The sequence below is a fragment of the Equus quagga genome, chromosome 10, assembly GCF_021613505.1.
Source record: "Equus quagga isolate Etosha38 chromosome 10, UCLA_HA_Equagga_1.0, whole genome shotgun sequence".
NCBI lineage: Eukaryota > Metazoa > Chordata > Mammalia > Perissodactyla > Equidae > Equus > Equus quagga.
Window position 1 is genome coordinate 79,163,862 of NC_060276.1, and position 25,355 is coordinate 79,189,216.

The 25,355-nt window shown below is 52.0% G+C and overlaps 1 protein-coding gene across 6 annotated transcripts in view; it reads right to left on the reverse strand.

The window, feature by feature from the left end:
- Positions 1-651: 651 nt before the first annotated feature.
- The window catches only part of IQSEC2 (IQ motif and Sec7 domain ArfGEF 2), a 77,689-nt gene continuing 52,985 nt past the window's right edge, over positions 652-25,355 (reverse strand). For 5 of the 6 annotated variants that reach the window (XM_046673477.1, XM_046673476.1, XM_046673475.1 and 2 more), the window contains 13 exons: positions 19,673-19,934; positions 18,335-18,736; positions 14,981-15,876; positions 13,466-13,627; positions 12,859-12,981; positions 11,744-11,910; positions 9,440-9,579; positions 8,502-8,627; positions 6,565-6,664; positions 5,827-5,988; positions 4,003-4,176; positions 3,467-3,516; positions 652-2,868 (listed from right to left, as the gene is read on the reverse strand). In XM_046673477.1, the coding sequence (XP_046529433.1) occupies positions 1,969-2,868; positions 3,467-3,516; positions 4,003-4,176; positions 5,827-5,988; positions 6,565-6,664; positions 8,502-8,627; positions 9,440-9,579; positions 11,744-11,910; positions 12,859-12,981; positions 13,466-13,627; positions 14,981-15,876; positions 18,335-18,736; positions 19,673-19,934 (3,664 nt within the window). In that variant the 3' untranslated portion in view covers positions 652-1,968. The remainder of the gene's footprint in view (positions 2,869-3,466; positions 3,517-4,002; positions 4,177-5,826; positions 5,989-6,564; positions 6,665-8,501; positions 8,628-9,439; positions 9,580-11,743; positions 11,911-12,858; positions 12,982-13,465; positions 13,628-14,980; positions 15,877-18,334; positions 18,737-19,672; positions 19,935-25,355) is intronic. The other variant, XM_046673480.1, reaches the window with a different exon arrangement.

A 25,355-nucleotide genomic window follows, 5' to 3' on the forward strand; every position in this document is an offset into this window, starting at 1 on the left:
ACATCTAAGTATATACACAGAGCTCTGATAAAGTATCTAGCCCCTTGCTCCCTGGCTCAGGTCACCCACCCCGCTACCCTCAAGAACAAAAGAGTGGCCAGCCATGGGGAGGGGGGCAGGGCTCCAGGGCAAAGCCAGGCCAGCCACAGGAAGGGTGAGAATAGATGCTACAAGAGTAGACGGAAGTATCTAACCTGTACATATCCAACCTATGAAAGAAGAAAAGGGAACTTGCTGAGCGCCTACTACATGCTGGCTGCTTGACGTTTGTTACCTCATGTCATCATCACAACTCCATGTGGCAATGACTTATCACCCCAAGTTTTAAATTAAGGAAACTGCAACTCAGAGAGGGTGCCTTTCCCCAAGTGCGCGTGCCTAGGAAGGGAAAATACCAGGATTTGAACTGGATAGACTCTAAAGCCCAGACCCTGGCCACTCTGTTACACAGATGGTTAATGAGATGAGATAGGAAAACCTCCCTCATGTCCACCTCCCACTCAACCAAAGCATCTTACCCATCCAGTTGCCTGAGCTTCTACCATTAGCGCCTCACCTCCCAGGGCTAAGGCCTCTCTCTCCATGGGCTCCACCGTGGAGGAGGGGGCATAAGTAGGAGGCAGAGGCGGGAGATGAGCACAAGGTCTTTTATGAGGCATCAAATATACATTCTTATATACAAGGAGGAAAAAAGACAATGCCTGAACCCCAGCCCCTCTCCATACAGCCCCTCCCGCTGCCACCCTCCCCCACCCCAAGCCTCAGGGTCCCTGGCCCTTCATACAGCCAGGGTCTGTCTGTCTGTACTTCAGCCCATGGTGGAGAGGGGAGAGGGAGGCAGGAGCTGAGAAAGGAGCTGGGTATGCAGGGCAAGAAGAGGAGCTGGAGCTTGTAAAAAATATATTTATAATAAATAAACAGGGTTGTAAAGGGGTTGGAGAGGCAGCGGAGATTTTGACAGACAGAAGGACTCAGGCATCCTGGTTCCCAGTCCCCGCTCTGAGGCTTCAATCTGTGCCTCAGGAAGGAAATCTTGGGCTCATGGTGGCCCTCTGGGAGCCTCTCTTGCCAGGGCTGATGCTGGGTGCCCTGCCCCGGCGAGGTGTGTGTGGGCGATATCTGTAAAGTGCATTGTCTTCAGTTGTAGGTGGGGTAGGTGTTAGGGAATAGGGCGGGGCATGCAACATGGGTGAGGGAGGGCAGTGCCCTTCTCATCCCAGACCTGAGCCCCCCTAAACCTGTCTGGACTTTGACCAGGATAAGAACGTTGCAAGGAGAGGCAAGGTCTTGAAGCTGAAGAGGTCTGGGCTGGGGCCCACTGGAGAGAGGGCATAGACTGGCTCCAGAGAGGAAGCACTGCCCCATTTCGGGGACAGCATAAGTGGGGGCCCACCCACCGAGTGCACTGACAGTCCATGTCCTCCAGCAGGCAGAGAGACACATGGAGTTGTGTGGCTAGGCCCTGAGGTCAGAGAGAGGGCCGAGCCAGCTGAGGTTTGGCCACAACTCTACAGAGCTCCCTCCTAGCCCCACATGGCCAGGGGTGCCCTGGGGAAGCCTTTGCTCTCATTGCTCCTGACACTTGCCCTTCCCTCCCAGCCAGAGTTAACAGGGAGCTCATACTGGTCCAGAGGTCTGAGGCCACCCAGCTAGACCCCTGCGGAGAAAGGGAGGAGGGTGAAGAGAGGAAAACGAGGACGAGGATCTCAGGAAGATCCTCACCACTCCCCAGAGCTCGAGAGCCCTGCATCCAGGCTTCAAGTGGTAAGGATCCTCGAATCTGGAAGGAAACCCCATGGCGACTGTTGGGGGTTAGAGGAGGGGTCCTGAGGCAGGGAGGAAGTAGGGAGGAGGACATCTCTATGTGTATATATATTTTGGAAAAACTGAGGAAGCAGAGAGGGTGCAATGCCCCTCTCCTGTGGATTCCCCAGACCTCCCTGGGCCCCAGCTCACTCTCTCCATTCGTCAGACCACGGTGCTGATCCGACTTGGCTTGGCCTTGGGGTTTGCAGTGGGTGGGTTGGCTGTGCCAGGGGGCCCAGAGGCGTGCAATGGGCCATGGGGGGAGGTGGGTGGCAGGGGGGAGGGCGGGGGGGGGGGGGGGGGGGGGGGGGGGGGGGAATAGGAGGTCCCTGGAGGCCGGGATCCAGGGCCTCCAGTGGCCCCTGATGCTGGCATCATCTGTGGGTGATGGCTGAAGATGAAGTGCTTGGGGCCCTGTTTGTGGGCTGGAGGGTGCTGGGGGGCAGGACTGTACAGGGGCAGTGGGGATGTTGGCTGGTGCAGGGGGTGGCGGCCATGTGGAGCAAACTGAGGGTGTCCTCCAGCCCCCCGTCTGGGAGCCCTGCCTGGCCGGCCCAAAGTATAGTGCTGGGGGCCTGGAACTGGGCCGTGGGCATGGAAGTGGCGATGTGGCCCCACAGGTGGGGCTGAGGCGGGAGGTGGTGGAATGGAACCCAGCTGGGGCAGGGGCGGGGGCTGCTGAGGAGGTGGGGGGAGAGGAGGTTGCTGGGGTGGGAGGTAGGGTGGTGGGGCAGGGCCGGGTCCTTGGCAATACTGGGCATGCAAGGCTTGGAGCTTGGACTGCCCATCAGGCAGCACCCCCAGGCCACCGTGGCTGTGACCATGGTGGTGGTGGTGGTGGTGGTGGTGGGTGGAAGAAGCAGATGAAGAGGAGGCAGAGGCCTGGCCTGTTGGCGGTGGTGGCATCTGGAAGGGCCCCTTGCCCCGCTTGCTTCCAAATAGGGAGCCCAGGAAGGATGAGGAGTTGGAGACGGGCCTCTGGCTCTTGTACTCCTCTGGCGGCGGGGGTGGGGGCGGAGGTGGCATCCTCTGGTGAGGGCGTGGACTGCTAATAACAGACCCCTGGAAGCGGGGAGGGGGGGAAGTCAGGCCAGTCTAGATGTCCTAAACCCCCAACCCTAAACTCCACCCGGTCCCTGAGGGCTTGAGCTGGGGAGACAGGAACCCCCACGGCATAATGAAAAGCAAGTAACAGTCCTGTACTTGTACATGGAGCTCCCCAGCTTGCAGAGCTCTGCTGTCACATCCACTATCTCATCTGAGACTCAGCTGAGAGAGGAAGAATTAGTAGTGCCTCCTCCTCATCCCCATTTTGCAGGCAGGGAGAATGTTAGGCCCAGAGAGACAGAGCGACTTGCTCAGGCTCAAAGAGCAGGACTCGGAGGTAAGAGCTTCTTGTCACCCAACTCCAAGGGCATCACTACTTGGAGTCAGTCCTGGGGTTGAGAGGGAGCTTGGGAGAGTGGAAGACAGACTGAGAGACAGGCAGAGTGAGGACAGACAGAGTTGAGGACAGATGGAGAGAGTGGTTGGCTGGGAGAGGCAGCCACAGGGTTCCCAGCAGGGAAGAGGGGGAAGCAACAGGTCCCCTCCTCCTCTGGGGCTGTATGGCAGGGCAGGGCTCATGCAGAGGATGAGTGGGGCAGGAGCTGGCACTTACTTCGATGGTGCTGTCCAGCGATCCCACGCTGTTACGCCGCCCCCGCTTCCCTGCACCCACAAGCAAGGAGCCCAGCGTCAGAGCAGCAACCCCCCCTCCCCACCCTGCTGGGCTCCAGAGCTGGGCACCAGGCCTGGGCCCCTCCCGGGGACAGACACCCCTATTCCCTTTCCCCCGTTGAAGAGGGGGAGGTGGGGAGGAGGAGAGGTGGAGGAGGAGGAGCAAGAGGAAAAGATGGAGAAGGAGGAGAGGTGGTATTGGAGAGACAGAAGAGGAAAGAAAGGAGGAGAGGTGGAGCAGCAAGAGAGAGGGGCTAAGACTGTGGCCCCACTTCACACTCCCTGGACCAAACCCTGGGCTCCACCTGTTCTGACCTGGCTCCCAGGCCCCTACAGTGCAGCGCCCAGGGCTCTGAATGAAGGCAGGGTGTGTGCACGTGTGGCGGGTACAGGGAAGGCTGGCGGTCAATGATAGGAGGCAAAGAAGACACCCGGTCCCACGTCTCCCCAGCCAGGGTAGGGGCCCAGAAGACTTGCCTGCGTCAGAAAGATCTCTCAGGGAACTGCTGAGTGCGCCCCGTTTGAGCCCATCGCCTGCCCCATATGTGTCCTCCAGGCTGCTGCGGGCCAGCGTGCCATTCACTGAGTCCTTGGCCCCTCCTGGCTGTGAGATGTTAGGCCGCATCATACCTTTCTGTTTCTCCAGCTCCGCTGGGTGGCAGTGGGGGAGACAGGGAGTGAAGGTCAGGAACAGGAGCAAGAAGCCACCTGACTGACCCCAGACTTTCATGGGCCTTCCCCCTCCTCGCCCACTCTGTCCCCAGGACTCCTGTTTTGTCCCCTGGACAACCAGCACATTCCCCCAAAACCTCAGCTACATCTCCAAAGCCCCCAAAGCACCCAGTCCTATCTTACACCATCTCCTCTGGCTGAGTCTTCCCTTCATCCCTCTCAGAGCCTGTTCCTCCTGCTCCTCTCCCCTTTCTCTCTCCCTTTCTGCTTCTCCCCTCCTCTGCCCGCTCTCAGCTGGGTCTCCCAAAGCACCCCCGCCCTTCAAAACAGAGCTTCACAGCAGGTGGTCTGCAGCAGGGGCAGGAAGGCCCTTTTAGCCTATGGCAGAGGGAAATCATTCCAGAGTCCGCTCAGTTCTCAGACACCTTGCTCCAGAGAAGAGGGCTCCTGGAAGGACAGGAGCAGGAAACCGACAGGAATCGAATCCTCTATTATGCGCCAGCAGAATTCTGGGCACTATGTGTACTTGCTCTCTCAATCCTCACGACAATTCGGAGGTAAGTATTATCATCCACATTTTTCAGAGGAAGAAACTGAGAATCCGAGAAGTCATAGAGCTTTCCCAGGGCCATGCAGCTGGAAATCGGGGAGCTGACATTCTGGAAGCAGGTCTGCCTGAGTCCAGAGCTGTGTTCCTTGGCCTCCTTACACCCCCACCTCCCTGTGGAGGTCATGGAAACATTTGTCTATCACCCTCCCCTCATCCTGGTATGCTCACCCCTCTCTCTGAATGTCCCCGGGCTAACAAGGAACTGAAATGGGTGACCCTGCCTTGTTGAGGAGTAGAATAGACCCTGGAACGGTGAAGGCCTCACCGAGGAGCTGTCCGACGCCTCTGTCTCTCTCTCTCTCTCTGTCTGCCTGCCTCTTTCTCCTTAACACCATGTTACTTAACTGTGACTGCTTAGCCTGGAGAAGAGAAAACTTGGAGGGCATTGGGAGGAATGAGATGTAATCACTCTTTTCCATTATATATGATCAAATGACTTGGTGTGGCCCGTAGGGGCTGGGAGGATGGGTCACTGGATCTCAGCTTAGAAACTAGAATGTGGAGAGAGGACAGGAGAGTCTGGGAAGGGGAAGAACATTTGTTGGACACTTAAGATGTTCAACACTAGTGCCCTACTAATATGTAAGACACTTCATCTACCTTATCTCATTGAATCTCCACAACTCTGTGAAGGAGATTTCATTATCCCAGTTTCATGTATGAAGAAATTGGGGCTCGGAGTCAGGCAACTTGCCACAGTTTACCCAGGTAATAAGTAGCATCCCTGGGATCTGAAACCAGAGTCCTACCTCCAATACCCTGATCCTTCTCCCTGCTGCCCTTCAAAAGAAGGAAGACTTGGCTCATAATTAGGGCTTGGAATAATAATCTGAGGCTGAGAAGTAATGAGACCCTTGTCACTGAAGGTATTCAAGCAGAGGTCAAAGGGTTCCTGGAATGAGGGTAGGAAGGTTGGACAAGCTAACCCTCAACTCTGAGATTCTCAGAGGACAGGATTATTGGCCTCAGCAGGGCACTGTATCAGGAGAGGGGGAAGGAGACGTGGTGGGGCTACTCACACTCCACGCGGTATTTCTCCATCTCCTGCACCTCAGCGATGGACTCACGCAGGTCGGATGTGAAGCGCAGCCGGTCCTGGAGGCTGGGGGCATTGAAGATGATGAGGACTTTGCGCTCCCCACCGGGTACTGCAGACAGCAACTTGATCCCAAACTGGTAATCTATGGGAAAAGGGGAAGTCGGGCACCTCTGTCAGGACTCAAGCAAGGTGGCTCATAGGTGAAATAATTTTTCTAATATCCAACTCTGATCCAGCCTCTTCTCTGCTCAAGCATCTTCAGTGGCTCCCCTTTGCCCCCTATGCCCCCAAATTCCTGGTAGTCATGTCCCTGTTGCTCCCTATGCCCTGGGATGTAAAGGCAAGTTGAACACTGGCTGCTCTCTAGAACCCCTTCCTTCACACCTCTGCCTCTACTCACATTGTATCTGCTGCGCAGAAGGCCACCCAACAAAGATCCTCTGGCTCAGTCCTTCAAAGCGCAGCATGATCACCATCTCTTCAGCCCACCAGAAAACATACACACCGTGGTTCTCTGCGAGACCACGAGTTCCCCAGGACACAGACCCAAGTCATACTCCACCCTGGCCTTCCCTGCATCCCAGGACCAAGTAGGTGCTTTGGAGACTTCAGCTTCGTTGCAAAGAACTCCAAAAACCGGAGGTTGGTGTGGATGAAGGATGCGCACAGGGGCCATGGCATAGACTCTTGGGATACTGGAATCCAAGAAGGGACTCACATGAATTCTGGAAGAGCTGCATATGCATTTCCACGAGGGGAAAGGACTGACGGAAGCTGTATGTCACCAAGATCTTCTTCTTCTGGAAAATTTTGGTGACCTTTGGCAAGGGTAGGAAAAAGACAAGAGGCAGGGTTTGGGGTAGGGAATTTCCATATGGCACCTATTTCTCATAGCCACTCTCCCCTTCCACTACTACTAACAGACATATACACACAAACACATACCCACAAGTTGGGGAGAACTGAAGCTTGAGAAGCAGAATGGGAGAAATGGGAGAAAATGCAAGTTCCTGATGTAATGATGGTGCACAACAGGGATTTATGATTTTTTACAGGAAGTAACTGAATTCTGCTCTCTCCAGGAAGCCTGTCCTAACTCCTCACACACAGAATTCCCCCCCTTTTCTGAACTTCCAGAGTGCTGGTTCAATGCCTTTCACCGGCAGGCTTTAGGAGAGCACTCTGAGTATGTGATCGCCCCTTGCTGGACCAGGAGCACCAAGAGGCAGGAGTTTGGCTTTGGTGTATCTCGCCCATTCCTATGGGACCTGCACACAATGGCAATCTCCAATGAAACTATGTATAGAGTTAACAAGTCTTCCTCTCAACAACCCAAGGCCTTTATTAAGTACTTGGGCACTCTGGACTCAACCAACATAGGTTGTGAACATCTCAGACAGTCTGCAAGTAGCGTTTAAAAGCAAATTATTTGATTTCCAGATGGTTATAGTGAACAGTTATACAAAGCATTTATTTAGTCCTTCAGACCATGAGCTCCCCAAGAACAAGGACTGAGTCTCACTTATCTCTGTGAACGCAGCACCTAGCATGGGGCTAGACACACACATGTGTCAGTGCATGACAGATGTTGAAACATTTACTCAGCACCTGTATGGGCCAGGCACTCCTCTGGCTTACGTTATTCCACATCTGAGCTCTTATTTCATCCTCATGATAACCCTTTGAGATAGGGATTAGTCCCACTTCACAGAGGAGGAAATTAAGGCTCAGAGAGGGCATTGGAGGGGCTTCGTCTAAAACAGCAATTCTCAACTAGGGGTGACTTTGCCCCACAGGAGACATTTAGCAATGTCCAGACATTGTTGGTTGAAGGAGTACTACTGGCATCTAGCAGGTAGAGGCCAGGGCTGCTGCTAAACATCTTACAATGCACAGGACAGCCCCCACAACAAAGAATTATCCGGCCAATATGCCAATGTCAATAGTGTCAAGGTTGAGAGACCCTGCTCTAAAGGAGATAAGACCAAGAGGGGACAGGCCACTGTCATCAAATTTCTGAGGAGCTGCCTCAGAGAAGAGGGAGAATACTTGTTCTCTGTGATCCCAAGGGTCAAGTAAAGATCATTGGTGGAAACCCATTGGGAGACAGATTCTAGCAGTCAGAGCTATCTCTCCTAGCAGTCACGCAAGCAGGGGGCCATGCAGGAAGCTGGTTCTTGCCCTGGGTAAGAGGTTGGACAGGAGACCCTGAAGTTCCCTTCCCACCTGCAGAGTCCTAAGAGTCCCAGCTCTAAAAGATGTACATCTACACTGGCGATGAGCACAGTTTTAACAATCACTTCAAGCACCCCAACCACTGGAAGGTTTCAGATGGACCGCAGGGTCACAGGTTCACCTTCCTCCAGCCAACCCTCTGGGCTATTGAGGTGGACAGGGACATTTCCTACCACTTCCCAGATTGTAAGTCTGTCCTGGTCCTCACATTTTCTACCCCTGTGTGGCTGTCACTACCTCTAAATGGATCCATGAGGTAAAGAGGGTTAGATGCCTATGCCTTGTCCAAGACCGCAGAGAGCACATGGCAGAGCACCTCACCCACTGCTCCTCTACCCGCCAATGTTAACATGGTTCACACCAGATCCAGGGTCTAAGCTCACCACCTCCTCTCCATCTCCTCCCCCAGAGAGCTCATACCACGAGGAGATCGTTGAAGAGGAAGACCTCCCGCTGATGCAACCCTAGCCTCTGGGGGCGGTTTGGATCTGGCACCTCGTAGAGCTGGCAGCAACAAACCAGTCGACGGTGAGGAAGAGACAGGACCTAGATAAGGCATAAAGAAATAGGTGTCAGCAAGGCCAGCACGCCAGCTTCAGGCTTCCAGCACCTTAACTTTGACTGCAAGATGAAGTTGACCTCTAATACATATCACTGTCACTCCGACACAAGGAGTCTAAGCAACTAAGGCCTAAGCTCACTCTTGTCCCTGTAGCACCCTCTGTCTGGAAGGCCTTTCTTGCCCAGCTCCATATGGCCACATTCTACCCCTCCTCCAAGTCCCAGTTCCAGTGTTCTCTCTCCCAAGAAGCCGTTCCTGATCTCCCCGGGCTGAAAATGACCTGTCCCTCCTTTGTGCTCCCCTAAACTAACCATAAGTCAGAAGTATTGTGTCTTTGTCTGACACTCCTCTGGTCTGTGAGTGTCCCCAAGGACAGAGACCGTGTCTGATTCATATCTGTGTCCCTCATGCCCAGTGAAATGCCAAAATGCCAGGCTCAGTGAAAGGCATCTGTAAATTTTTGTTGCCTAAAAGACTAGAGTGTGTTTTTGCTTTGGTTATCAGCTAACTATTAGCTTGGCTCCTTACTTGGAATGAAAAGGCAGAACAAGAGGTGGGAAGGATGCTAATATTTATACAGCACCCACTATGTGCCTTGCAATGTGCTAAATGCATTCCCATAGAGCGTCTCCCTCAATCTGCACCGTGATCCCTGAGGAATGCATGATAAACCTGCACCATTCGGCAAGTGATGGGAGTCTGGGGCTCAGAGAGGGGCACTGACTTATCACCCGGTGGCAGAAGCAAACCCAAATCCAAACCCTGTCCGCCCTCTGCAGCCTCCCAAGGCACTTACCGGTTTCTTGCCCACAATCATGCGCTCCACGGCCTGCACCTGAGATACATGGTCATCGTTGGTCCGCAATTCACGCCCCTGGATGCGCTGGTAGATGCCCACCAGGAGGTCTCGAGGGATGTCTTCACCATTGTCAACCCCTGGGTTGGGGAGTAACACAGGGATACAACACACGAATATGGGGAGTGGGTGGCAGGGGTTCTCCACAACACCCCACACCAGGTGTGGGCCATAACAGTGACCAGGACTGGAGGAAGTGGGCACCCTTGGTCAAGATCAGACCAGGAAAGGTGCCCTTCAACAAAACAGCCAGTTTCTTCCTTCCTCAGGGTGGGGATTTTGTCTACACAACTCAGAGCACACTGTGATTAAAACAATCAGATATTTTTTTTTCTTTTTTAACCAGCAAAAATAATGTTAAATGATGATATACAGTATTAGTAAGAGGGCAGGGAAGCAGGCATGTATATTAACATAACTATTTTGGAAGGTAATTTGGCAAGAATCTAAATATTCAGTGATTCCTCTTCTAGGAATCTACCCTGAGGAATTATGTGCAACGATATATGTACAAGTGCCACTTATGGGAAAAATCTGAAACAACCCAAGTTCTAACAATAGAAGGAACAGTTAAGTAAAGTTGAAGATATTCATCTAATAAAATAACATATAGCTATTAAAAACTTGACATTTACAAAAAGCATGAGAAAATTCTTGTAGCAAGTTAAGTGAAAAGAGCGAGATAAATTGTACACACAGCATGATCTTAATTATATAAAAAGTTACACATCCATGGGAAAAAAGACTAGAATTCATCAAAATATTAACCAAGGTTGCCTCTAGGGGGCAGAATTTTGGGTGATTAAAAGAAATTTGCTAATTTTCTATATTTCCAAAAGTTCTGGAATGAGCAGGTATTTGTTTCATTTGTTTCCTTATTTATTTACTAATTAAAGGGAGAAAAGATATACATATATATAAAATACTTATACATACACGTGTGTGTATACATATACACACACACATATATAGACAGAGAGAGAGGGAGGGAGAATGAATGAAACGAATGAATGAACAAACGAATGACTAATAGCAGGATTCTGGGAGACACACTCTCCTGCTGAGTCTGCCATCCTTCTCCACCCCTGACTGTCTGCTGAGTGAAACCCACTCACTCTTCTCTCTAAACCTTCTGCTAGGGAAAACATTTTCTCCTTTGGAGATGCCAGGCCTCTCCCTCGGACAAGTGCTGACGGAACGTCCTTCACCGCACTGCCGTTTTACCTCAGCTGCCAGAGAGCTTAACGCCCAACTGTGACGGTCAGCAAATTTGTCTTGTCTATTTGTTTTTCCTCAATTCTATTTCCCTCTTTCGTTTCTGTTTAAATAATCCTAACATCGGTGCCATTTTTAGTAGGTTGCTCTTTGGTGAGAGGCAGGGCTTAACATCAATACAATAAACCATAAAAAAAGGTCAAGGTGATACCTTTCACCTGGCATTTGAGGCCCTCGTATATTGGTTCCAATTGACCTTCCCAGCTGGATCGTCCACCCCATCTTGATTGTTCTCCAAACAACTTTACATTTTCCCACCTCTGTGCCTTTGTTATTCTTAATACCAGGTAAGCCTCCTCTATGACCCGTTCTCTCACATTATCCATGCCTTCAAGGCCCACCTTAAAATGAAAATACTGCTTCCTACAGGAAGTGCATTGGAGATGGGCTCTCCCTCCTGAGCTGTGATTGTACTTTTGGCCTGTCTGACATCATGTTTCACTTCCTGTCTTGTGTTGGCTATCTGGTACCACAAGTTGGTCTCACCCACAAAGAGCGAGCTCTCTCTGGGAAGGGACTATGGCAAATGCCACTGTCCTTAGTGCCCATCACAGGGCCTGGCACACACCAGGCACTCAGTGTCGACTGGCTGGGTGGCTGGTTGGTTGGCTGAGGGAATGAATGCACGGATGGAGAAAAGGGTACCTAAAATAATTAAATGAGTCTTTATGGGCATAAACAAAGAAGAGAGGGAAAGAGGGAGTGACGAGTGAACAGGCACATGAATGACTGAGTGAATTAATGTAAGCTCCCTAAGAGCCAGAGCTTTTCTCTCTCTTGTTTAGGATCTGCTTGGTCAATACTCAGTGCAGGAATGAGTGGATGGATCTTGGCAGAAAGTGAGAGCACCACAGGTTAATTTTCCAGGGAGCACATGCCATCTCCCTCGTCCCTCCCCAGCCCCGACCCGGTCCACTTTCCCTTCCCAGGTAAAGGACAGGAAAAGCTGATAGGGAAGTCTGGGGTCACCTCTCAGGTTCTTGATGAAGTCATCTAGTTTCATCTTGCGTTCAGCCTTGACACTGGGACTGTACATGTCAGTATTGAGGAGGATGATGGCAAAAGCAAGGATGAAGATGGTGTCTGGGTTCCGGAACTGGCGCACGAGGGCTGGGTTACACACACAGTACCGCTGGCTGCAAGGCAGGAGGGGTCAGGGCCAGGATCAGGCACCAGTAATCTCCACCTACTCGTCATCCTCCCAGTGTGACACCACTAACCCTCTCCTCCGAGAAATACTCCCGAGTCCTTTGGGTCTGTCCTCATTCTTCTTTTTTGCGTTTCCCCAAGACTAGCACGTAAAAATCACAATCGCTACCTTTTAGAGAGCTTTGCCAGGGGATTTATGTACATTGTCTCATGTAATCCTATCACAATCCTGCAGCCCAATTTTACAGATGAAGTGACTGAGACCCAAAGTGGTAAGGTAACTTGCCCAAGGTAAATGGTGAAGCCAGGATGAAAATCTCAATCTTTCTGACTGTAAAGCAAACCCTTCTCCCATTATGGGAAACAAGTTCTCAGCAACTGTCCTGTTTCTCCTCTAAAAACCCCAAAGTGGTGGAGCCAGATTGATACCCAGGTCTGCCTGATCCCCAAAGCATTCACAGTAGAGGACAGAATTAAAGGCACGGGCCATGGAGTCAGGCACATGAGTTTAAATCCTGCTTCCACTGCTTACTCACTGTATGACTCTGGGCAAGTTACTTAACCTCTCTAAACTTCTGATTTCTCATCTGCAAAATGGGAATAATAATAAAAGCACTTAACTCAAAAGGTTATTGTGGTTATTCGGCAAAATAATCATGTAAAGTGCCCAGCTCAGCACCTGATACCTGGTAAGTGCTCAGCGAATGTTAGCTATTATTGTCATCCCTTACTGGATGCCCAGGCCCCAGATGCTGAGCTAGATACCTTAGGCACATGACCTCTGATCCTCACAACTGCCTTGAAAGACAGGATTTATAATTTCCATTGTCTGGTGAGGAAAGTATGAGGCTCAGAGAGATGACTTGTAAGCATATACTATGCTGCCCCACCCCCAAGTAGGACAGGGCAGCTTCAGGACTGGGAAGTAGGCACACCTGAAGGCTTCTATGAGTCGCTCCACTTTCTGGGCCTCGCCCTGAACCCGGATATGGGATTGGAACTTCCGGAGTGCGTCATCCAAATCCATGGAGGAGAAGTCCATTTCATCCACCACACAGCTGAGGAGCAAACAAGGGGGTATGGTACTCTCAATTCCTCTGCAGAAAACCTCTGACCCATCCTGACCTGCTCAAACGGACAAACATCCCCAATGATAAGAATTCCAAAATCTGGACCCATGGCCCAAGCAAGAACACATGAGGATGGAACGTTTGAAATTGAATCCATCCCAGAAAATCAAGGCCAGACACGCGGTTCCTAAGGGTCCTTTCCATTGGCCCATTCGTTTCAGAGACAGGAAAAGTGAGGCTCAAAGCAGGCCATAGGACAAGCATGCCTTGCCTGGGGCCACCCAGAAGACTTTAGGAATAGGGCCGAGAGATCAGACCTCTTTGCGGCAGAGGGGTGTGAGAGCAGGAAGGTCTATTCATCCTGTTTTGCAAAGTTTATTTGAGCAAAAAGGACAGGCTGCCCCCTTCCTCCCTCCTGCTCTCCTTTTCCAGGAATCCCTGGCCCCAGCCTGCCCCATCTTAGGGTCCTCACTCCAACACGTCTCTGTTGAACTGCTTCTGCCGGTTTCCTAGGAATTCCCCGATCATCTGCCGGCTCAGGCCTTTCCGTTCCAGGATGAAGTGAGCCACTCCCACTGGTGTGTCTGACAGGAAGCCCCGCTCGATCAGATACTGGATGCCTTTCTCTGGCTTCCTGCAGAAAGAGGGGAGGTAGATGAGATGACTGTCCTCCTGGAACTCTGCCCTCTATCCCATTTCTTGAACTAATTTTGGGCCCAACCATGGCCTCAGAGAACCAAGGAAGTCAAATGTATAATTTGGTCCAATCCCTTCATGGTACAGATGAGAAAACTGAGGCCCAAGGAGAGGAAGTCACTTTCCCATTTCAGAGAGCTTCAAAATTCCAAGGTATCCTCAACCTAACTTTCTCCTCCACTGGAGCCACACTACAACCGAAAGAAAATTGAGATCTACTGAGAGCCTGCCCTATGCCAAGAGCTTTGATATGCCCAGCAGGCACGGAGGGATCTGAGTTCCAGGCTAAGCCCTTCTGTCAGAGTCACAGACCCTCAGAGTAGGAAAGAAGTAAAGAGGTTACTTTGTCTGCATCCCACATCACACCCAGAAAGGTATCACCCAGCCTCTGTGAGTGTTTCTACAGACAAAGTGCTCTCTACTTTCCACTAGGCCAAATCTGGGTCTGTACTATCCCATATTCAAAACCCCAGAGACTCAGGACCCCACGAGGCTAGAATTTGGAAGAGACTTGGTGTCACAGGAGTCTCAGATCCATCACTTACCAGTCGTATGACTCAGAACAATTCCCTTTACTTCTCTAAGCCTCAGTCCCTTCTCTATAAAATAGGGATACCACTACCCACCTTGCTGAGCTCTTGTGAGAAACCTAGGTGGCAGTGTCTTATAGGCTATAAAGACATAAGGCATTTGTTTTCTAATTATTTTTTAATCAAACGTCACACTCTCACCGCACTCCTAAGCACCTGGCACAAGACCAAATACCTAGAAAGAGCTTGGTCATGGTCATTGACTAGTCCAGCACTCCACCCTGCCCCCAACACCTCAAATATACACACCCTGCTAGTTGATAGGTGGAAACACTGAAGCCCAAGGAAGGAACACACCAAAGGCAGGTTAGGGGTCCAGGTCTCCTGTTTCTCAGAGCAGAGTTCTTTATACACCTTATCACTTCCCCACCAAAAAGGGAAGTTGGGGGACCCAAGGTTCAGAATCCATCCCATAGCCAGAAAATTGGGGCCCAGAAAGGGGAACATCTCACCCAACATCACACAGCCAGTCAGAAGCAGTACTAGGACTAGAACTGCCTCTGATGGTATGTGTGTGTGGGTGGGGGGAGCTTTCTACTCTGTCACCCTGTTGCCAATCCTCTTCCCTGAATGGCTGGGGAGAAACACCATCCACAAAATGAGAGGATGGCAGAAACAGGATCACTGCTTGGAGTTCAGCCCCAGGGGTCACAGTGCCCAGGGCAGGAAGGGGCGAGGAGGAGGGAATGGGGAGCACATACTTATTGAAGAGGTTGAGGCCGATTCTGTAGTGCCGCCTCTGTACCACGTCATTGTTGAAGGCTGGCGAGTCCCAGCTGTGCCTTGTCTCTCGCTGGTAAGTCTGCTTGCACAGGCCGGTGGCTGGAGGCTCCCTCAGGCTGTCCCGTGAAGAGGAGCCAGAGCTGCAGTTGATGGTCTCATTGGAATTGCTGGAGCTCTCAAGGCTTTCGTTATCTCCACCATCAGAGTTCTCACCTGCTGCCTCGCACTTCCCCAACCTCCGACCCCCAGGCACACCGCTGGGCCCAGTGCCACCGGTGGGGGCTGGTGGCAGGGGCCCTGGCGGGGCTGGGGCTGGGCCTTCCGGGGCTGTGTAGTGGCGGTGAGGGATTGGGGCCCTGCCTGGTGGCCCCTTGTGCTTCAGGGTCCCATGGGGGCTGCAGCCATCAGCCTCATAGACCAGCTGGCGGTGAACAGAGCCGCGATCTGAGCGGTCACTCAGGTCCACGGAGCTGTCACTAGGAGGCTCAATGGTAAGCAGGGGAAGGTGAGCAGCCCGCAGCCGGAAATCCCGGCACTCCAAGCACCCAGGACCCCTTCGAGTGCCTTCCTCACGGCTACCATCTTCCCGGGTCCCTGGTGGCACTGGTGGAGGAACTGGCGGGAGAGGGGCTGGTGCCCAGAACTCAGGACGGCTCTGGGGTGCAGGCTCTGTGCTGGGCAGTCGCTCAGGGGAAGGTGGGGGAACTGGGTCATCCAAGTAGAGAGGAAGGTCACTGAAGGATGTTGCCGAGCTGTCCTCTTGCTGTTCCTTCGACTCTCGCTTCTCCAGTTGGGCTGACCCTGGCTCCTCAGACATGGGCCCCGATGGGTGGCAGTTCAGGGCCTCGTCGATGGATTCAGCCAGAGACTTTACCTGTGTGGGGGGAAGGGGAGGAGGGAGAGAGACAGAAAGGAAGGAAAGATGAAGGGAAGGATGGTGGGATGGTGGAAGGGTGGAAATGAGGGAGGGAGAGAAGGAAAAAGGAGGAATCTTCCTGGTGGGTCAGCCAAGAAGAGGGATTCCCCTCCCCCACCTCCACAGATTCTCTGCAGTATATAAAATAACTCCCAGGGATCCATTGTGAGCTCACAGTAGCTGGGATGAATGCCAAGTTCCCTTCTCAGCTATCCCATTATCTCCTTCATGTCTATATAGACCCAAGTCAATGCCACCTCCTCGCTGATTCAATCCACATTCCTGCCTCTGCCATCCCCCAAGGTAAACCAAAATCTCAGCTTCCTCTGGGCTCACAGAGCCCTCTGTCTGGTTCTCTTTTAGGAAATCCATAATATTCAGCCTTGAGAATCTGGACCATGGCTGGTAACCACCTTCCTGTGGTATCCAGCCTCCAAACTGACCCCTAATGATCCCCGTCTCCTGGTATTCACACCCTTGTGTACCACATTGTCCCAGGGTTGGTCTGCGGAACCAACAGCATGTGGCAGAAGTGATGGGATGTCACTTCCAAGATTAGGTTATGAAAGGCTTGAGCTTCCATCACTCGCTTGTGCTCTCTCTCTCAGACCCCATGCCATGAGCAGTCCTATGGAGAAGCCCACATGGTGAGGACCTGAATCCTCCTGCCAACAGCCAAGTGAGTGAGCTTGGAAGCAGACCTGTCAGCCCCAGTCAAGTCTTTAGAGATTGCTGTCCCACCCTACAGCTTGATTGCAGCCTCATGAGAGACCCTGAGCCAGAATCACCAACCAAGCCACTCCCAGATTCCTGGCCCTCAGAAACTATATGAGATAATAAATGTTTGTTGTTTAAGCTCAGTCTTTAAGTTCAGTTTTAAGCTACTAAATTTTGGGGTCATTTGTTACACAGCAATAGATAACTAATACACATCAGACTTGGATAGCACTGAGAGCTGGGCCCAGGCCTGGTTCCTCAATCTTGCCATCAGACTGTGAGCCCCTAACCCTCATTTCCTCCTTGAGGGATGGGTCCAGGCCCAGTTTCTCTTTTTAGTTCAGCTCAACACATTGCTTGACACAGAAGAGATGTTCAATTAAAATGTCTGTTGTATGAATAAACAGGTGAGTGATTTAGATCTCCCCTTTAATACTTCTTTCCTTTCCTCTACCCCCACTCCCCGCCCCACATATCCTTTCATTAGCTACAGGGAACATGCCCAGGCTGACAGCAGGGCCAGATCACAGAAGTTAGAGCAGAGTGATTTCTTCTCTTATAAAGCTTCATTTATTCATTCATTCAACAATTTCTGCCAAATACCTCCTTGGTTTTAGGAAGGAAACTAACATGTACTTAGCAGCTACTACATACTACGTGCTTTCATACGTATTACCTAGCTGAACTGAATCTTCAAAACAGTTATAAAAGAAGGTTTTATCTCCATTTTATTGATCATGTTTCAGTAAGGTTAAACAGTTTGCCCAAGGTAACATAGCTGGGAAATAGCAAACCTGGGATTGGTACCTGAGCGGCTATGCTGATACACCCCAAGCCCAGAACTGATCTCCTAACACCATCACTGCCTGCTGGATTCCCACCCTTCCATGCTTTTGCTAATTCAATGCCTATTCAAGCAACACCCTCCCAACTATCTCTGACTTGCTGAATCTTATCTGTCTGGTAAGGCCAAGCTCCAGTGTTGTTTTCTCAAAGAAGCCTTCTCTGGTTCTCCCAGAAGAAAGTTTCTTCTCCCTCCCCTGGGTTCCCACAGTACCAAATGTGATCCTTTCTCATGGCTCAGAGCACACTCTACTTCAGGAGGCAGTCATGTGTCTGCCATGTGTCTGTGCCAGGCAGCACATGGGAGATCCTTGAGAACAAGAACCCTGGGCCGGTTCATCTGTCTCCTCCACAGTGCCCAGCACAAAGCCTGGTCTGTGGTATAAGGGAAAGAGCACAGGCTTTGGGACCAGACAGAGCTGAGTTCCAATCCAGTTTGGAAAAGTCACTTTACCTCTCAGGGCCTTGGAGCCTCAGTGTCCTCTATAAAATCGGGATAACGATCCCCATCTCACAGGTCATTATGAGGCATACCCGGCACCTGGCACAGAGTGGGAGCTCATCACCTGTTAGTTAGGCCTTAATTTGATAGTGGATGAAGTGCCAAAGAGTGAGAACTTTAATTTTCTTATGTGTTCTCTACACCCAGATTTTTAACTTGCTTGTTTTAACTATATAATTTTTTGTCCTGCCAATTCTTTCTCATCATTCTCACAGTCCCTACTCAGTTGGTAGCTATTTGTTGTTATCAAATGCTTGTTGGGCAACTTCTTTTAGTTTGAAGTGTAGGTAAAAAGTTGCAGGAGTAGCCAGAGCATGGGGATGGGGAGGAAAGGATCTTTTCAGGGATGCTGACCTGTTTGGAGAAGGAGTCCTCTAGCTCTGTGATGTCATTGGAAAACTCTCCAGATGTGGTGACGGAGCTTCCCCCACCATCGATGCCCCCTCCACAGGAGCCTCCATATGGGAGCCCCCGTTCAAGCCGGTGACTCCGGGCACCAGCCATGGCACCCTCGTCCAGCGAGGCAGGCTTGCCCTCGAAGTACGCGGGGTTCTGTGCCTTCTCGTACTCCTCAAAGGAGAACTGCATCCGCATGTTGGAAAGGATGATGCGGCGGGACATGCGGCTCTCTGAAGCTGAGCTGCGGAGCCTCTCAAAGTTCTTGTTCATGCGGTACTGGCGGAAGGCTGTCTGGATGGTCCTGGCAGCCCTGCGGCTCAGGAAGGAGCCCCCATACTTCCTCTCCAGCATTTCCACCTGGCAGGGGAGGGTCGAGGGGAACAAGGTCAGAACTCACTACAGCCTCCTCTCCCTGGACCTCAACCACACAGCCACCCAAGTCACAGCTAACTGCTCACAGCTGCCTGAGTGCACCAGGCTGAGCTCTGTGTTGTTCTCACTTTAATCTCAGATAGCACTTGCCACACAGGACAGGGTCGTGGTTTTCTTTTTTTTATTTACAGGAAGTAGATATTCAGTACTCAAAAAAAGTTAAGACAAAAGAGAGAAGCCCAAAAAGGAAAGAAAGGAAGAAAGAGATTGAGAGCAAGAAGGAGGAAAGGAAGGAGGAAGAGAGAGGGGGGAAGAAAGGGAGGGAGAAGGGCCGAGAGGGGAGAGAGGGAAAGAGGGAGGGAGGGAGGAGGGAGGGAAGGGAGGGGGGAGGGAGGGAGGAAGGAAGGAGGGAAAGAAGGAAGATTGGTTCACCTACAGTCCCAACACCTAGGTGTAAACCACAATTAACATTTTGGTATATGTCCTTCCACCTTTTTATTTTCTATATATAGGATTTTGTGTCCCCCCCTCCCCCCCCAGCACCTTTTTTCAGCTAAACAATATCTTGTGTAATATATGGGATTCATTGTAGCACACTGTTCTGAAATTGCCAACATATGTGTGTGTTTCTCCCGTTAGACAGATTTTTGAAGCCCAGGTCCAGGTCTCATTCATCTTTATATCCCAGTGCCCGGCATGGAGCTCAACCACTGCTGAGTGAATACAAGACTCAGTGGATGGGTAGTGAATGAGTAAGTGAGTCCCCATTAGGGTAAAGGGTCCTGGAGCCAGTCTTATCCCTTTCCAGTCCCGCTATCCTTCCCTAGATACCGCCTTCAAGTGGCACATCCCAATCCCTCCCTTGTTCTCTCACACCCCCATTCCCACTCCCATTCCCAGCCAGAGCCATCTTGTCTGCACCTTCTTGTCCTGCAAGTCCGTAGAGAGTTCATAGCTGTCCGATAGGGCCTTGGAGCGCTTTATCTCCTCCTCTTCCTGCTTCCTCAGGGCGACACTGGCTGGCTGGAGGCGAGCCCGCTGAGCCCAGGGAAGGCCCACCCCAGCAGGGGGGCCCCCCATGTGGCTACTGGTGGGGGGCAGCTGGCTCAGCCGGTAGGGGGGTTGGCTCCCAGGACTATCAACCGCTGTGCTCAGGTCACTGCCTGGGGCATCACCCTCCACACTGTGGGGATGAGATAAGATGAGCCAGGATGTGGGAACAAGAGACAGGCCTGCTGGGCCAGACTGAGAGTGGGTGGACCAGATCCCTTTCCACAACCCCCTCCTCCCCAGTTTCCTCACACATATAGGGACCCCAATACTTAAAGGCCACAGGGGAGTCCTACTCCCCAAGCTGTCTCCTCTCCACCCTCACAGTCCCTTCCCTTCAGGCTCCCCTTGCTTTCACAGCCCTATCCTCATTCTCCTTCAGCCTCTTTCCCTCATAGATCCATCCTCAAACGCCCTCGCCCCCCTCACAGACCCCATCCCCTCACAGCTCCATCTTCTTAGACTCCTTTCCCTCAAGGCTGGGCCTTCTCATAGTCTTGTCCCCAGTCCTACTCATCCCTCACAGCCTGGACTCCTCATGGCCAAATCCCCTCACAGCCTTATCCCCAGACTAGTTTCCCCCCAGTCCTGTACCCTCAAGTCCCTTTTTCTCATAGTCCCGGCCCCCTAACAGCTCCATACCCAAAGCCTCCTTCCCCTATCGACCAGGTCCCTCACAGCTCCACCCCTCCCCCCAGACCTCTTCCTCTCACAGCTCCATCCCCTCATGGCTCTGTCTCCAACGTGGTGTGCTGTGGTTTCCCTCCCAGCTTGATCCTCAGCACCACTCCAGATCAGTCCTGTCCCCAGGCCCGAGGCTTCCTCCTGCATCCTGCGCCTCTAGGCTCTCCCCTCCCCTGCTCAGCCCTTCCCCCTGCAGCCCCGCCCCTGCCCTCAGCCGCCTGGATTCTGGCCTGGCCAGTTCTCAGGGTTCCCTGGCTGCAAGGGTGTAGGCACGGTGACAGTGGGAGGTGCCTCCCATCCAGCATCCTCACAGGTAAAGAGCTGCTCTGCGGGGCAACTTCCTTTTTCTCCTCATGGCCCCCTCTGCTCAGCTGGGGGAGGGGAGCATAGGTCTTGAGGCTGAAGAGTAGCAGAAGCTGAGCACTGGGCCTTGCCTGCCCTGGTTACCCAGAGCTGTTGTTCTGCCAGACCTACTCCCATGGTGCCATGGCAACCAGGCTGCCAGGGAACCCAGGTAGCGACAGAGCCCAGGTGCCCTGAGCTGAGCAGGTATGGTGAGGAGCCAAAGAAGCAGGGAGAACAGAGGGGGAGTGTCAGGAGGGGAGGAACATGCAGGTGAGGCATGGAGGGGTTTGGTGGGGAATGGGTGTGGCTGGGGCCCAGAGAATAATCTTGTTTGCGCAGGCACAGGGTTGAGGGGGCTTAAGGGGTGAGAGGGTTAAGGGGCCACTCCCTAGCCGCTACTTGGCAGAGGTCAGGGTGCAGGGCGGGGACGAGCTGGGGTGGCTGTAGGGGGGCTCCCTACCACTGCAGGAGCTTGAGCTGCATCAGGCCTGCCAGCCTTGCAGAAGAGCACTTTGGGCTGAGGGCTGGCGCAGTGGGGAGGCTGCACCCACAAGGCTGGGTCCTGGGCTGCAGCAGCGGGGCTGGCTCAGCCCTGGTGGGAGCTCCTGCCCACTGCTCATCCTCCACCCTCCCAAGTGTTAGTCTGCAATATTGCCAGGAGCAAGGTGGAAACAGACTAGGGGGCTACTTTCCACCCCCAATTCTCTCTCCTCCTGGGCCTCAGGGGCCTGTGAAGTCCCCCTCCAAAGGTCAGACCCAGCCCAGCCCCTTGCCCCCAGGCACCTAAGATGCTCCCCTCCTTCACCTCGGTACTGCAGGATCCTGCCCATCAACCTCTCAAACCTTTCCCATCCCAGCACACGGCTCAAGCCCAGTTTTGATCAACTCTCTCCTTTGTTCATGAACTATCTGTAGCTCCCACTGCCCACAAGAGATAGCCCAAGTTCCTTATTGTGGCATTTGAGGCCTCTCCAAGACACGATAACTAAATGCTTATAGAGCACTTAGCACGTTAGGCACTGTTCTTATCACTACACATTTAATAATTTGTTTACTCCTCATAATACCCTATAAGATAGGTATTGTTACTAATCTTCATTTTACATATAAAGAAACTAAGGTCCAGAGAGGTTACGTAACATATCTATGGTCACAGAGCTATTAATGATAGAGCCAGGATTCAAATTCAGGCAGTCTGACTCCAGAGCTCCCACTCTTAAACATTAAGCCATACTGCGGGGTTGACTGCCAGCCCCCCATCCCATCCCACTCTGCCCTCCAGCCCGGCCCAGATCCTATTTCTCCCAAATACTCCTCTGCTTTCCACCTCCAAAACTGCTCATACAGTACCTTCCACCTGGAATGCATTCCCTATCATCTCTGCCATCTGCAATCTGAGAAATCCCCCCACATCTTAGTTCCATCAAGATTCAGGTCATACGCCACCACTAAGAAGCCCTCCTGAAGCCCGCCTCCACCCAGAAATTATTGCCGATCCTGTTCAGGGCTCCCACACACAGCACATGTCTGTCCTTCTTTTTATGGTGCAGGTTAGCTTTGGCAAAGCGTGACAGCTATTTGTGTTCATGACTCCCAGAATCCCAGCACAGGAAGAGAATTGGATAATCTCCTAGCTAGCACAGAGCGCAAGGCCTGGAGCAGAGCAGGTGGTCAATAAAAGCTTCTAGCATGAGGGATTCAATGAACAGCTCTGGTGGCCGTGCTGGTAAGTCCTCTCACCTGAACTTTGACCACAGCCTCCAGTCTCCTCTGCCAATCTGTTCTCCATCCTGTGGCCAGAGGGAGTTTTCCAAAGGACGAATCTGACCATTTTGCTCTCCCACTAAAACCCTTCCACAGCTCCTCATAACTCATTCAATAAACAACAATTGAGCACTTTCTATATGCCAGGCACAGTGCTAAGTGCTGGAAATAAAACAGTGAACAAGACACATCAAATTTGTTCCCTCGGGGAGGTGACATTATAGTAGAAGAAACAGACTATAAATATATACTATCATCTCAAGGAGAGATAAATGCGAGGAAGGAAACTACAGCAGAGTGATAAAAGGTGCTGTTTTAGATGCAGTGGTCAGGGAAGGTCTTTTTGAAGAAATGGCATATAACCAGAGCCCTGATGAAAGTGTAGAAGTGAGCTGTGTGGTTATCTGAGGCAAGGGCAGTCCAGACAGAGGGTAGAGCCAGTGCAAAGGCCCTGAGGTAGAACTGTGGCTGGCATGTGTGAGGAACAGCAAGGAGGCCAGTGTACCTGGAGCAGAGTGAACAAGGGGAAAGTGACAGTAGATCATGAAGGGCACTGAGCCCACTATAAAGACTTTGACTTTTGCTCTGATTGAGATGAGGGATGTGATCTAACTTGGGTTTTGCAGGAATCACCCATAGGATAACCTCCAACTTCCTCACCAAAGCCATAGATGGCTCTCCTGACATGACCCCTGCCTCATACACCCTCTGCCCCATTACCCCAACCTGGCTACCTCCTGCTCACCCTTCAACATTTAGCTCAGCTGTGCCCTTCCATGTCTGCCTGCCCCTTCCACACAGCTTGGCTTACAGGCCCTTCCTCTGTGCTGCCATAGGACCCTAGAGTCACCTTTATCCTTAGGGCAAGGGCATTAATTAGCTCATTGAAGCCTGGCAACTTATTGAGGCAGATGCCATTAGCCCCATGTTATAGATGAGGACACTGAGGCTCAGAGAGGTGATGCAAACTTGCCCGAGGTCATGCAGCTATTAAGTGAGAAAATCAGGATGCAATCCCAGGGCCCAGGCTGTCTTTTCATGACATCTCGTTGCCTGTCCCCACTTCTGGTCCCATGCTGGCCCTCACTCTCCACTCTTTAGCAATTCCCCCCTTGAGAGCGCACGCCTGTTTTGATTGCAAAGGGAATAGTGGCAGGGAGGTCAGGCTGTCAACACAGGTTCCCCCAAGAGGGCCTGGCAAAAAGGACAGTGCTTGAGGGTATTGCTCCTGATGTCATACATACTACTGAAGAAATGGGACGCAGGGACGTGGAATCCCTTAACTCAGAGCCCCCAAAACTCTCAGGGACATGTTGATCACATGGAAAATCTCTCTTCTCTCTCCCGCACATGCTCATTTACACACATGCACACATACAGAACATGCTCTGCAGTAAAAAGCTAGGCAGGCCTAAGCTCAGGTCCTGAGTGCCATTTACCAGCCGGGTGTGCCTGGGCGTGGCCCTTCACCTCTCTGAACTTGTTTCTCATCTGCACAGGGCTGGAAGAAATGCAGTTCCCTGTTTGGATTCCTGGACTTCAGAAAGGGCCTGGGAGACCCCACTCTCTCTGGACTCCTCCAAGCTAGGAGCAAAGAAAACACACACATGCACACACACACCCATGTGCACTGTCTGCTGGGCTATTTTGTGGGGGAAACTGGAGCGCATCCTCTCAAGTGGGAGAAATAAACCATGTTACACAAATAACCACAGTACAAAGCTGAAAGTTCTCAGGGCTGGGGAACAGAGGAAGTGCTGGGGGAGCTCAGGAGAGAGCTTCCTTCTGCTTGGGGGTGGCTGAGCAGAATAAAGATAAACTTGCACTTACAGCACAACTTCCCCGTGTCAAGCATTTTCTGAACATTATTTAATCTGCATGGCAAACATGAAGGAAGAATTAGGATTCCTATTTTACAGGTGAGGAAAAGGGTCCAAGGGGGAAAGTCACTGCCAAAGGTCTCAGAGCTAGCAAATGGCAGAACAGGGACTCAAAGCCCAGAGCCTGTGCTGGTTCCCCTGCTACCTTGAAGGCTTCCTGGGAGAGGAAGCTATTGAATGGGTCCTACCTAGGAGGAGTTGGTAGAGATGAGGAGTGAGGGGCCTTGTGAGCCAAGGCACTAAGATGGGGAGAAGTGGGGCAGGATGTTCCACAGGGATTCAGGGTGGCCTGCCCATAGTGGGGGCACTGACCCTCTCCAGATGATGTTCCTAATGGGAAGTCTCTCTCCCTCCTTCCCTTTATTGGCACTACCTAGAGCCAGACAGCCAGCAGGGGATGGGATCAGGATGCAGTTGCCATGGAAATGAATGGGGGCTGTTGCTATGGCTACCATAAGACATAAGACGAGGGCAAGAGGAAGCTAGGGATGCTGAGGACTATCCCCATGACAACTTGGGCGAGAAGCGGGGGACCGGAAGTGAGAGACAAGAAAACAAGACGTGGAGGTCAGCAACACCTAGATGAGGCCTGGGGCATTGGGCTCTGGAAGAAGACTGGGCAAGGAGACTGGACCGAGTGGAGGGGTGGGGGCAGAGGGGCGGAGGGACTCCAGTCACCTCCCTCTCTTCTGATAGCTCTTCTGCAAGCTGTTTCTGCTACCCAATCCCAGCACCACAGAGATTTCAACCTTGAGGCCAGCCTGGCTTGGCACAGGGGCCGGCGGGGGAGAAGGAGGCCATCAAAGGGGCCTACGGGTTAGACAGTGGGCAAACACAGGCTTAGGAGCACACGGACCTGGGTTTGAATCCCAGCTCTGGTT